This window comes from Salmo salar, chromosome ssa16 (assembly GCF_905237065.1).
Source record: "Salmo salar chromosome ssa16, Ssal_v3.1, whole genome shotgun sequence".
Taxonomy (NCBI): domain Eukaryota; kingdom Metazoa; phylum Chordata; class Actinopteri; order Salmoniformes; family Salmonidae; genus Salmo; species Salmo salar.
This window is the reverse complement of record NC_059457.1, coordinates 18849049-18861575: the sequence shown is the minus strand read 5'-3', so window position 1 is coordinate 18861575 and position 12527 is coordinate 18849049. Positions and strand designations below refer to the sequence as shown.

General features: G+C 41.6%; 1 protein-coding gene and 2 non-coding genes across 3 annotated transcripts; all 3 read left to right on the top strand.

Moving 5' to 3' along the window:
* The first annotated feature begins 3549 nt into the window (after nt 1-3549).
* Nucleotides 3550-10815, top strand: LOC106573332 (40S ribosomal protein S17). The gene is made up of 5 exons (XM_014148292.2): nt 3550-3649; nt 4579-4730; nt 7781-7886; nt 10314-10379; nt 10691-10815. Exons 1-5 carry the CDS (start codon nt 3647-3649, stop codon nt 10766-10768), a joined length of 405 nt encoding a protein of 134 aa, XP_014003767.1. The 5' UTR covers nt 3550-3646; the 3' UTR covers nt 10769-10815.
* On the top strand, nt 7483-7612 carry LOC123727933 (small nucleolar RNA SNORA71). Its single transcript, XR_006759895.1, has one exon. It is a non-coding gene; the product is annotated as a small nucleolar RNA SNORA71 (small nucleolar RNA).
* Nucleotides 10010-10138, top strand: LOC123727934 (small nucleolar RNA SNORA71). Its single transcript, XR_006759896.1, has one exon. It is a non-coding gene; the product is annotated as a small nucleolar RNA SNORA71 (small nucleolar RNA).
* Nucleotides 10816-12527: the final 1712 nt, after the last annotated feature.

Below are 12527 nucleotides of genomic sequence, written 5' to 3'. Positions count from 1 at the left end.
CTCATTGCCTGCATCCGTAATAGTCAGCGGTCAAACAACTTCCACTCATCACTGTCAAACGCTCCCTGAAACACTTCAGCGAGCAGGCCTTTCTAATCGCCCTGGTATCCTGGAAGGATATTGACCTCATCCCTTCAGTAGAGGATGCCTGGTTATTTTTTTTAAATGCCTTCCTTACCATCTTAAATAAGCATGCCCCATTCAAAAAATGTATAACCAGGAACAGATATAGCCCTTGGTTCTCTCCAGACCTGACTGCCCTTATAACCAACACAAAAACATCCTGTGGCGTTGTGCATTAGCATCAAACAGCCCCCGTGATATGCAACTTTTCAGGGAAGTTAGAAACTAATATACACCGGCAGTTAGAAAAGCAAAGGCTAGCTTTTTCAAGCAGAAATTTACTTCCTGCAACACAAACTCAAAAACGTTCTGGGACACTGTAAAGTCCATGGAGAATAAGAGCACCTCCTCCCAGCTGTCCACTGCACTGAGGATAGGAAACTCTGTCACCACCGATAAATCCACTATAATTGAGTATTTCAATAAGCATTTTTCTACGGCTGGCCATGCTTTCCACCTGGCTACCCCTACCCCGGTCAACAGCACTGCACCCCCCACAGCAACTCGCCCAAGCCTTCCCCATTTCCCCTTCTCCCAAATCCAGTCAGCTGATGTTCTGAAAGATATGCAAAATCTGGACCCCTACAAATCAGCCGGGCTAGACAATCTGGACCCTTTCTAAAATTATCTGCCAAAAATATTGCAACCCCTATTACTAGCCTGTTCAACCTCTCTTTCATGTCGTCTGAAATTCCCAAAGATTGGAAAGCAGCTGCGGTCATCCCCCTCTTCAAAGGGGGTGACACTCTAGACCCAAACTGCTACAGACCTATATCTATCCTACCCTGCCTTTCTAAAGTCTTCGAAAGCCAAGTCAACAAACAGATTACCGACCATTTGAATCCCACCGCACCTTCTCCGCTATGCAATCTGGTTTCAGAGCTGGTCATGGGTGCACCTCAGCCACGCTCAAGGTCCTAAACGATACCTTAACCACCATCGATAAGAAACAATACTGTGCAGCCGTATTCATTGACCTGGCCAAGGCTTTCGACTCTGTCAATCACCAAACCCTCATCGACAGACTCAATAGCCTTGGTTTCTCAAATGATTACCCCGCCTGGTTCACCAACTACTTCTCTGATAAAGTTCAGTGTGTCAAATCGGAGAGCCTGTTGTTCTGGCCTCTGGCGGTCTCTATGGGGGTGCCACAGGGTTCAATTCTTGGACCGACTCTCTTCTCTGTAAACATCAATGATGTCGCTCTTGCTGCTGGTGAGTCTCTGATCCACCTCTACGCAGACGACACCATTCTGTATACTTCTGGCCCTTCTTTGGATACTGTGTTAACTACCCTCCAGACGAGCTTCAATGCTGTACAACTCTCCTTCCGTGACCTCCAACTGCTCTTAAATACAAGTAAAACTAAATGCATGCTATTCAACCGATCGCTGCCTGCACCTGCCCGCCCATCCAGCATCACTACTCTGGACGGTTCTGACTTAGAATATGTGGACAAATACAAATACCTAGGTGTCTGGTTAGACTGTAAACTCTCCTTCCAGACTCGCATCAAACATCTCCAATCCAAAATGAAATCTAGAATTGGCTTCCTATATCGCAACAAAGCATCTTTCACTCATGCTGCCAAACATACCCTCGTAAAACAGACCATCCTACCAATCCTCGACTTCGGCGACGTCATTTACAAAATAGCCTCCAATACCCTACTCAATAAATTGGATGCAGTCTATCACAGTGTCATCCGTTTTGTCACCAAAGCCCCATATACTACCCACCACTGCGACCTGTACGCTCTCGTTGGCTGGCCCTCGCTTCATACTCGTTGCCAAAACCACTGGCTCCAGGTCATCTACAAGACCCTGCTAGATAAAGTTCCCCCTTATCTCAGCTCGCTGGTCACCATAGCAGCACCCACCTGTAGCACGCACTCCAGCAGGTATATCTCTCTGGTCACCCCCAAAGCCAATTCCTCCTTTGGCCGCCTCTCCTTCCAGTTCTCTGCTGCCAATGACTGGAACGAACTACAAAAATCTCTGAAACTGGAAACACTTATCTCCATCACTAGCTTTAAGCACCAGCAGTCAAAGCAGCACACAGATTACTGCACCTGTACATAGCCCATCTATAATTTAGCCCAAACAACTACCTCTTCCCCTACTGTATTTATTTATTTATTATGCTCCTTTGCACCCCATTATTTATATTTCTACTTTGCACTTTCTTCCACTGCAAATCTACCATTCCAGTTTTTTACTTGCTATATTGTATTTACTTCGCCACCATGGCCTTTTCTGCCTTTACCTCCCTTATCTCACCTCATTTGCTCACTTTGTATATAGACTTATTTTTCTACTATATTATTGACTGTAGGTTTGTTTTACTCCATGTGTAACTCTGTTGTTGTATGTGTCAAACGGCTTTGCTTTATCTTGGCCAGGTCGCACTTGTAAATGAGAACTTGTTCTCAAGTTGCCTACCTGGTTAAATAAAGGTGAAATAAAAAATAAATAAATAGTGCTCCAGGACCATGGTTGATGAGGGGTGACCATGTTGCATTGTGTGAAATGTGCAGCCCTTTGTAACCATATCTCCAAAACATTTTAATGAACTGGAGGTATAAAAAGGTGTCTGAATATGAACATGGGAACATTGTCATCCCTTTTACTTCTATACACTGTACAATAGAATAGTGTTAACTTATGATGTGTAGGATATAAAAAATAAATAGTTGCACACTATAAGCTCCCAGCAATTTATTGGCTAAACCACCAAAGTTTCGCATCACAGTGCCGCCTTCACGGCATCTCCAGCAGTGTGATGCCGAAACGTTGGTTTACCCAATAAATTACTGGAAGCTTACATGTTTGGAGTTTGCCAGAAAGGCTTTTCACTGAACTTGTGCATGTGTCATTGAAACGTGTATGTATATACAAAGTGTGTGATTGTCTTTATTCATAAAGCCTACAGTTTACTCACTGTTAGTCAGCACCTCTACTAACTTTTTGGCGTGTGCAGCTCTTGCTTTTCACTGAACTTATGATGGTGTGACATCACCTGAATGAGAACCAAAGATGGCAGAATGATTCCATAAGAATCAATATCAGCCACAGACAGAATCAGCATAAGGAACAATGAAACTTGAATTTGGTTCTCATGTTAATACTCAGACTGTACAATGTGAGATGTGCAATATTTTTGCACTATTTGAAGATGGACCGGACTGACTGACACTCAACAGGGGAAACCAAATGTATCTGTTTTCAAGCATTATTATAAAGTAGCCTAAAGTGTGTTTTGTAGCTCTTCACTTTATTATTTTGGACAATACCTTTATGTACACTGCTGGACACAGCTCACTTTTTTCATTTGAATTCATAATCCTATATATGTAAAAAGTTTGGGAATAGTAATCCTTCCTAAATTTGATAATTGTTTCACGAATTCCTCCACCAGTAGGGGCCAGCAAAACATTTTTGCCTTGGTTTGCAAGTTCCGCATGCCCTCTTATTAAACTTGTGCTCAAGAATTTGTTTGCCCTCTTCAACTAACCCGATTCAATATGGTGGGTACTCAAACATTTACAACCCCGCTAAATCTATCGTAATCGGCGCTTTTTAACCAACCGTAATGATATTTAGGTCTGTAATAGTAAAATGTTGGATGTATTACTCAATCACATTGACATATTGAGTTGGAATGCCGTTCCTGGCAGTTTTTATGAACAATTTTATGTAGAGTGTTCCCCGAGAGTCTAACAGAAGAAGCAGTACGCTGGCATTTGGCTGTCCATGAACAACCTCGTTCTCCATGTCTTGATTAGATTATAATCAGTAGAGAGAACTGGCAGTGCCTTCAATGTTGCACAATCATCCGCTGTGTGTTTGGTGTTGTTGCACCTATGTTTAAGCTGTGTGTAGGGAATTGAATTTCATTCGAGATACTGATAAGCATAACTGGCTAGTTGGCTAACTAACGGTACCTTATTGCTAAATCATCCTAGTTAACCTTAACTAGGGGTCTAGCTGCCGGTAGTTATTTACCCATGTACAGTACTGGCTTGCTAGTTATGATTAATCACTGGTGTAACTAGTCATGACTTCCATTTACTAGCCAGGTACCTCGCTTGTTAGCCAGTCTACACAAAGTTGCAACCCAGATAACTAGTAACGTTACAAGTAGTAACGGTATTGGGCTAGCTAGTTACGTTTGTGCAATTCTGGTTAGTAGAGCCAAATGTAGGTTGCATGTCAGCCGTGGGAATACTGAAACCTACAATTTCAGCAGCTTCTGTACTTTAATTTCTTACATTAAACCCTGTATAGGAAGTGGCCAGGTCATTGATAGTGCAGGAAACGTGAAATAAGAGCCTTTCCCGTGTTTGATGGGTCCTCAACCCCAACTGACCCTTGGTTCTGACATTTTAAATGTGGAGAATTTGGGCCATTCTGATCATTCGGGAAACTGAAAGTAATTTGCACAACTTTACAACAGGGACGAGTCAGGACTAAGACGGTGAAAAAGGCCGCCCGGGTCATCATTGAGAAGTACTACACCAGGCTGGGAAATGACTTCCACACCAACAAGAGGGTGTGCGAGGAGATCGCAATCATCCCCAGCAAGAAGCTGCGCAACAAGATAGCTGGGTGAGTCTTTCTTTAGACATATGGTCTCTGAGTAGAGCATAGGAGGGGACCAAGTGAGCAGTGTTTCTCAACCATTTATCTTGGTGGCACCACTGGCCTTTGAACAGATTCAGTCTTTAGAGCAGTGACTTTAAAGAACTCAGATTTGGCTGTATGCAGTCTTTTAAAAGGAGGACCATAACTTGTAATTTGATCACACCATGGTAGTGTTTGTGGGTAAGTGGGCATTTTGTATATGTGAATGAGATGGGGTGGCATGTACATAAAGATGATTAACCTGTTAGCAGAACGCCTCACCAATATCCAATAGTATAGCGTGGCGCGAAATACAAACACCTAAAAAATGCTATAACTTCAATTTCTCAAACATATGACTATTTTACACCATTTTAAAGATAAGACTCTCGTTAATCTAACCACACTGTCCGATTTCAAAAAGGCTTCACAGCGAAAGCAAAACATTAGATTATGTCAGGAGAGTACCCTCCCAAAAATAATCATACAGCCATTTTCAAAGCTAGCATATATGTCACAAAAACCAAAACCACAGCTAAATGCAGCACTAACCTTTGATGATCTTCATCAGATGACACTCCTAGGACATTATGTTATACAATACATGCATGTTTTGTTCAATCAAGTTCATATTTATATCAAAAACCAGCTTTTTACATTAGCATGTGATGTTCAGAACTAGCATACCCACCGCAAACTTCCGGTGAATTTACTACATTACTCACGATAAACGTTCACACAATACATAACAATTATTTTAAGAATTATAGATACAGAACTCCTTTATGCAATCGCTATGTCAGATTTTAAAATAGCTTTTCGGCGAAAGCACATTATGCAATATTCTGAGTACATAGCCCGGCCATCACGGCTAGCTAATTTGACACCCACCAAATTTGGCCCTCACCAAACTCAGATTTACTATAAGAAAAATTGGATTACCTTTGCTGTTGTTTGTCAGAATGCACTCCCAGGACTTCTATTTCAACAACAAATGTTGTTTTGGTTCGAAATAATCCATAGTTATATTCAAATAGCTTCGTTTTGTTCATGCGTTCAGGTAACTATCCAAAGGGTGACGCGCCGGCAGGTTTCGTGAAAAGATTTTTTCAAAATATTCCATTACCGTACTTCGAAGCATGTCAAACGCTGTTTAAAATAAATTTTTATGCGATTTTTCTCGTAAAATAGCGATAATAGTCGTCTCGTGCACGCGTGCGCCAGTGTCATTGTCCTCAGAAGGACCACTCACAAAAACCCCTGCTGTTTTTCGCCCAGAGACTGCAGACCTCTCATTCCACTTTCTGGCGCCTTCCTAGAGCCAATGGAAGCCTTAGAAAATGTCACGTTACAGCAGAGATGCTGTATTTTTGATAGAGATGCCCTAGTAGGAGAACAAATTGTCAGACAGGGCACTTCCTGTATAGAATCTTCTCAGGTTTTGGCCTGCCATATGAGTTCTGTTATACTCACAGACACCATTCAAACAGTTTTAGAAACTTTAGAGTGTTTTCTATCCAAATCTACTAATTATATGCATATTCTAGTTTCTGGGCAGGAGTAGTAACCAGATTAAATCGGGTACGTTTTTTATCCGGCCGTGAAAATACTGCACCCTATCCCTAACAGGTTAAGGTGGATTGTTTAGGGGTTTCCCCTTTGTACTGAGATCTTTATGGATGCTATGGGATGAGGCACTATCACATTGGACAAGATATACCCCATACTGTCATCATGACACCAACACCACTGAGTTGCATAACATGTCATCAAATTATTTTACACTGCTCTTCCCCTTTCAATTTGTTGCGCTGAATGACTCATGTTTAGACATTGCTTGAAAGTCAGACCGTTTCCACGGTTACCCCATTGATATTCAGTCTGGAAGAAGTCTGCCTGAAAAAGACGCAGGAGTCTCTACAAGCCAGAATGTTGAATACAATTATCTTTACACTTACTTTACCGGTTGTCTGTGCTGTTGGTCTTTTTGACGGTAGGAGGTGGAGATGGGGTATCCACAGAAGTGTATCTGACTTTTTGCGGCGCCTGTAGGTTTTGTCGCTTGTTTTTTCAATCTCCTGACGCATTGCACTTGATGCACAATATGGAAATGATAGCCGAAAGTAAGCTTAACGTAATTGACCTAAGCACGTTTCCTCTCCATCTGTTGGAACTGTGTGAAATTTGCCAGCTGATTGTGTGGGACAATGTTCGGTTCGTCTCGGCCATATTGTGCAAGTGTTTGTCGCATGTGAAGAACCGATAAACAGACCAGTGTACTGAAGGTTGGGTTGATGATGATTCCCTGTGTATATTTTGTCTGATTACCCCTGAAATGGGGACAAAATCAGCAGACGACGGGTAAAGTTTGTTCATAGGACTTGTAATAGGACTGTTCGGTAATGCTGAGCCTCCATGATGGAGACGAGTAAGTATTTCACTCTCGGATTCTAAAAGAAGCTAGTCTATGCTGTGTTTTGTGGCTGGTGTTGCCTATGGATTGAATTTGAGTTTGTCAACATAAAACATATTGGTCAACCCTGAAGTAGCTCATCCATTACATTTGTTCATTTAATTAATATTGACTATGCTGCAGTTCAGTCAGGTTGGAGTTCAACACTACTTGTAATAGCATGGGAGAATCACAGCCAGTCTGCTGCACTGGCTTGGATGGACAGACTCATTAATTCTATCATATCCCTGACCTAGCTAATTATTGCTAGTTCGCCACTTAAAACCCTGTATCGAAAGTGATTATGGCATGACTGTTGCCATAGTCATTGATAGTACAGGAACAGTGATTTTTGAAAGCTTTTCCCGTGTTTGTTGGCATACCTGTTCCTGTCAAACCCTGTATCTTTCAAACATCTTCCACATCCGCAACAATCTAAACTTGTGTGAAACCTCGTTCTCATGTTAGGCTAGTTTTTAGTGATCTTGCAATTTTTTAAAAGCTTGAACCTATGGTGTGATCGAATGCTGTGACAATTGTGAAGTTGAATGTGAATCAACTGGATTCTTGATTGTGCACTCAGGTATGTGACCCATCTCATGAAGCGCATCCAGAGGGGCCCCGTCAGAGGCATCTCCATCAAGCTCCAGGAGGAGGAGAGGGAGAGGAGGGACAACTACGTCCCAGAAGTAAGTGTGCCCCCCCCACCCACACAGGGCCTAAAAATAACTTTCAACTTTAGATTTACAAACATCTACCAACCACCGTTTTTACCAGCCAAAATATATTTTTATGCCAATATTACACCACCACCCCCCCAAAAACATGAAATTGCTTAGCAATGTTTCTAAAACAAGAAATGTATTACTAGTAAGAAATAATGTGGTATATTGCTGAATTTAATATTCTGTGAACTTTTAGCCAAAATATCAGACACATTTTCAACTGCCCCTTTAAGGTTACCATGGTAATGGGGCCATCAGTCGTGTGCCTGTGAGAATCTCATGAGTAGAGGCTGACAATGTCTCTTTGCTAGCTGTAGAGGCAAACTCAAACATCAGAAAACCAGTCAGTATCTGGTGTGACCACTATTTGTCTTGTGCAGTGCGACATCTCCTTCGCATAGAGTCGATCAGGCTGTTGATTGTGGCCTGTGGAATGTTGTCCCACTCCTCTTCAATGGCTGTGTGAAGTTGCTGTATATTGGCGGGAACTGAAACATACTGTCGTACACGTCGGTCCAGAGCATCCCAAACATGCGCAATGGGTGACATGTCTGATGAGTATGCAGGCCATGGAAGAACTGGGACATTTTCAGCTTCCAGGAATTGTATACAGATCCTTACGACATGGGGTTGTGCATTATCTTGCTGAAACATGAGGTAATGGCGGCGGATGAATGGTACAACAATGGGCCTCAGGATCTCATCACGGTACCTCTGTGCATTCAAATTGCCATCAATTAAAATGCAATTGTGTTCGTTGTCCGTCGCTTATGCCTGCCCATAACCTCAACGCCACCATGGGGCACTCTGTTCACAACATCGACATCAGCAAACCTCTCGCACACACAACACCATGCACGTGGTCTGCGGTTCTGAGGCAGGTTGGACATACTACCAAATACTCTATAACAACGTTGGAGGCGGCTTATGGTAGAGAAGTCAACATTCAATTCTCTGGCAAAAGCTCTGGTGGACATTCCTGCAGTCAGCATGCCAATTGCACATCTGTGGCATTGTGCTGTGACAAAACTGCATATTTTAGTGGCCTTTTATTATCCAATTTTTTAGATTTACATTTTAGTCATTTAGCAGACGCTCTTATCCAGAGCGACTTGCAGTAGTGAATGCATACATTTAATTTCATGCATTTTTTTATTTATTTTTTAACTGGCCCCCCGTGGGAATCGAACACACAACCCTGGCGTTGCACACACCATGCTCTACCAACTGAGCCACAGGGAAGGTGCACCTGTGTAATGATCATGCTGTTTAATCAGCTTCTTGATATTCTACCACCTGTCAGGTGGATGGATTGTCTTGGCAAAGGAGAAATGCTCTCAAACTGGGATGTAACCAAATTTGTGCCCAAAATTTGAGAGAAATAAGCTTTTGTGCGTATGAAAAATTTCTGGGTTATGAAACATGGGACCAACACGTTACATGTTGCGTTTATATTTGTGTTCAGCGTAACATTCATTCATTATCACTGGTATTGACAATGGAAGGCTGCTGGTCTCTGATCCAATATATTGTACAGTATCTCCTGTACAGTATCTCCTGCTGAACAATGTGTGTTCGAGCAGGGCCATTTTAAAACAGCCTGCGCACCCAATAGTTCTGGAATCTCCTGGAGGAGGGTTGGCCACCCTGAAACATTACAATTATAACCAAATACGTTTTATGTTTTCATAAAATAATTCCCTCATTCAATGAACCAGGGATCAAATGGCTAAGGTGGGCGAGGTAGCTAACTAAGATGTTAATCTATTTGTAAGGTTAAAATATTGTATTCACTTCTTGACAGCATTGGAATTACTTGTCAATTACGCTATTCTAAGAATATATTTTTTTAACTTTGTCAGAATGACATGGCTAGTATTGAATAGAGGAGAATCCTAACCAATTTGTAGCACTGCGTTAATGTCAAGCCCTGATAACTATGCATGCTTCTACTTTGCCTAGATGCATAAGATGCATTCTCATAAACTGCTTTTAGTCATCAACAATCGCCTTGCGTTGCTGCCATTGGGAATCTTCAGTCTGGGATGTGATACCTTTGGAATCAATCTGAAATTCTCTTTGATTTGCCCTGTATCGAAAGTGACTATGGCATGACTGTTGCCATAGTCATTAATAGTTCAGGAATAGTGATCTTGAAAGCTTTTCCCATGTTTGTTGGAATACCTGTTCCTGTCAAACCCTATATCTTTTTAAAAAATGTGTTAAGACCGCAAATCTTGCCCCAGGCAACCAGTAACTGCTGTATGCGCTGTTGAATTGGTGTCATGTGGCAGTGTTGCCTGTTTAATATGCACACTGTTAATACATTGTTTGGTGGACAGCGCCGACATGCCATTAGCGCAGTAACTAAATCTTTGTTTTTGTTTCCAGGTGTCTGCTCTCGACCAGGAGATAATCGAGGTCGACCCAGACACCAAGGAGATGCTCAAGCTACTGGTAAGTCCAGCGTGAAGATGACACCTTGGTTTTAACCCTGTATAAAATGTGGCAATGGCATGATTGTTGCCATAGTCATTGATAGTACAGGAACCATGACAGATTTGCCCGTGTTTGTTGGAATACCAGGACCTGTCAAACCCTGCATCTTTAAAATATCTTCCACGTCCTCCCCAGTCTTAACTTCAGGGTGAAACTACTCGGCGTTACAAGACCAGTCTTCTGCCATTTACATTGTTAGCATTAACCTGTGGTGTATTCTGGTGGTAACTTGATGGTGAAATTTGATTTTATCTTCCTCCTTCCTCCAGGACTTTGGCAGTTTGTCGAACCTGCAAGTCACCCAGCCAACTGTCGGAATGAATTTCAAGACACCAAGAGGAGTCTAGGCATTTGTAATATCGCTTAATAATAAAATAAAAAAAGTACACAAAAAGCAGTGTTTCCTAGTGGTGTTGCTGTCTAGAACATGGATGGGCAACTCAAGGGCTGGATTGGTGTCACAATTATGCCCCAGTTAACGCACCTGACTCCAATAATCCGCTAATCATGATCTTCAGTTTAGAATGCAATTCGTTTAATCAGCTGTGTTAAACGAGCATTCCCTGTGGCTCAGTTGGTAGAGCATGGTGTTTGCAACGCCAGCATGGTGTGTGCAACGCGTGGGTTCGATTCCCACGGGGGGGGCAGTAAAAAAAAAAAATGCATGAAATGAAATGTATGCATTCACTACTGTAAGTCGCTCTGGATAAGAGCGTCTGCTAAATGACTAAAATGTAAATGAGAAAGTGACACACCACTCTGGCCCCAGAGGACTGGAGTTGCCCATTCCTGGTTAAGCACAAGTAGAAACGCATGAGTGCACACTGCAGGATAATTGGGATTTGAACCATTTTCAGAATGGGAAAGCAATAATCATGCTATGTGGGAAAATGAGAATTGGGTAAGTGCTTAGTCCTCGTTCATGTGCTTGTTTCAATTGGCTGACCTGTCATTGCAGGCTTTGTGCAATAAGGTTGGGTTCCTATACATACGTCTTGTATTACTCACTACTACAGCAGCATTGTGAAGTGAGATTAATTTAACTTTACATTCGCGAGCTCTTGAGTTAGGACTGCACAGTACTGTTAAAACCATTGTAGGGTTTTGGATTGAGTGGATTAGAACAAACATTCCATTTGACCCAAGAACTTTAAAACTCAGTTCCATCTATGATCAAATGGCGTCTTTACATTTTGCACTTCCACTTAAGTGGACATTGAAAGACATGATTAAATTCCATTATTTACAATTTTGTTAATACAAAAACATGACTATAAGTAGAGTTTTAGATCAATGAAGTTTGTGAACCTGACACATTTTCCCTTAGTTCTTCAGCTTACACCCAGGCTGAGGACTTCGCTTTAATCAGCCTTATTTTGAACATATACTTTTTATATATCATGACAGAAAACCATGACAATAAATTAAAGGCCCTGTGGTTTGAGGTATGGTTGTTGAAATGCTCCAAAAGATATTATCACAAGAACAGCATAATATAAAGACATCCTATTTCTATATTACTTTGCCTTTAAAACATAGGCTTCATGATGCATTTATAAATACATATAACATTTTGCAAAGATCTAAAGTTTTAATGAGAAACGGAACACTAGAAACGGAGAATTCAGAGACCAAGAAGAGACGAAAGAAGTTATGACACTTTAATGCGCAATCTGTAGAGTTCGGCTACGTTTTAGATGACACTAAAATGTTTCTCTAAACTCAACTGTACGTCTAAGCGCGTCGCTATCTCATTGGTTCCCACCATAACATTCCCACCATAACATTTAATATAGTCCAACTGTATTTGAAAAATAAAATAATGGCTTGTTACATTTGTCTGTCCATTAAATGGCAGTGAAAGATCCAGTAATCTACATTCACAAGCACTTCAACAGAAATAAATTGCAGAAAGCTCCCCGTGGACAGTCACACATTTTTCAATGCTCACATGTCGCGCTGAAAAAGGTAACGTTACATTTATTTTATTTAACCAGGCAAGTCAGTTAGGAATACATTCTTATTTACTATAACGGCCAAAGAACAGTGGGTTAACTGCCTTGTTCAGGGGCAGAACGACAGATTTATACCTTATTAGTTCTGGCA

What these genes read in the sequence shown, in the direction of transcription:
- LOC106573332 (XM_014148292.2), top strand. An exon ending in CTGCGCAACAAGATAGCTGG is followed by an intron (nt 4,731 to 7,780) that starts GTGAGTCTTTCT and finishes TTGTGCACTCAG; the next exon opens with GTATGTGACCCATCTCATGA. An exon ending in GGGACAACTACGTCCCAGAA is followed by an intron (nt 7,887 to 10,313) that starts GTAAGTGTGCCC and finishes TTTTGTTTCCAG; the next exon opens with GTGTCTGCTCTCGACCAGGA.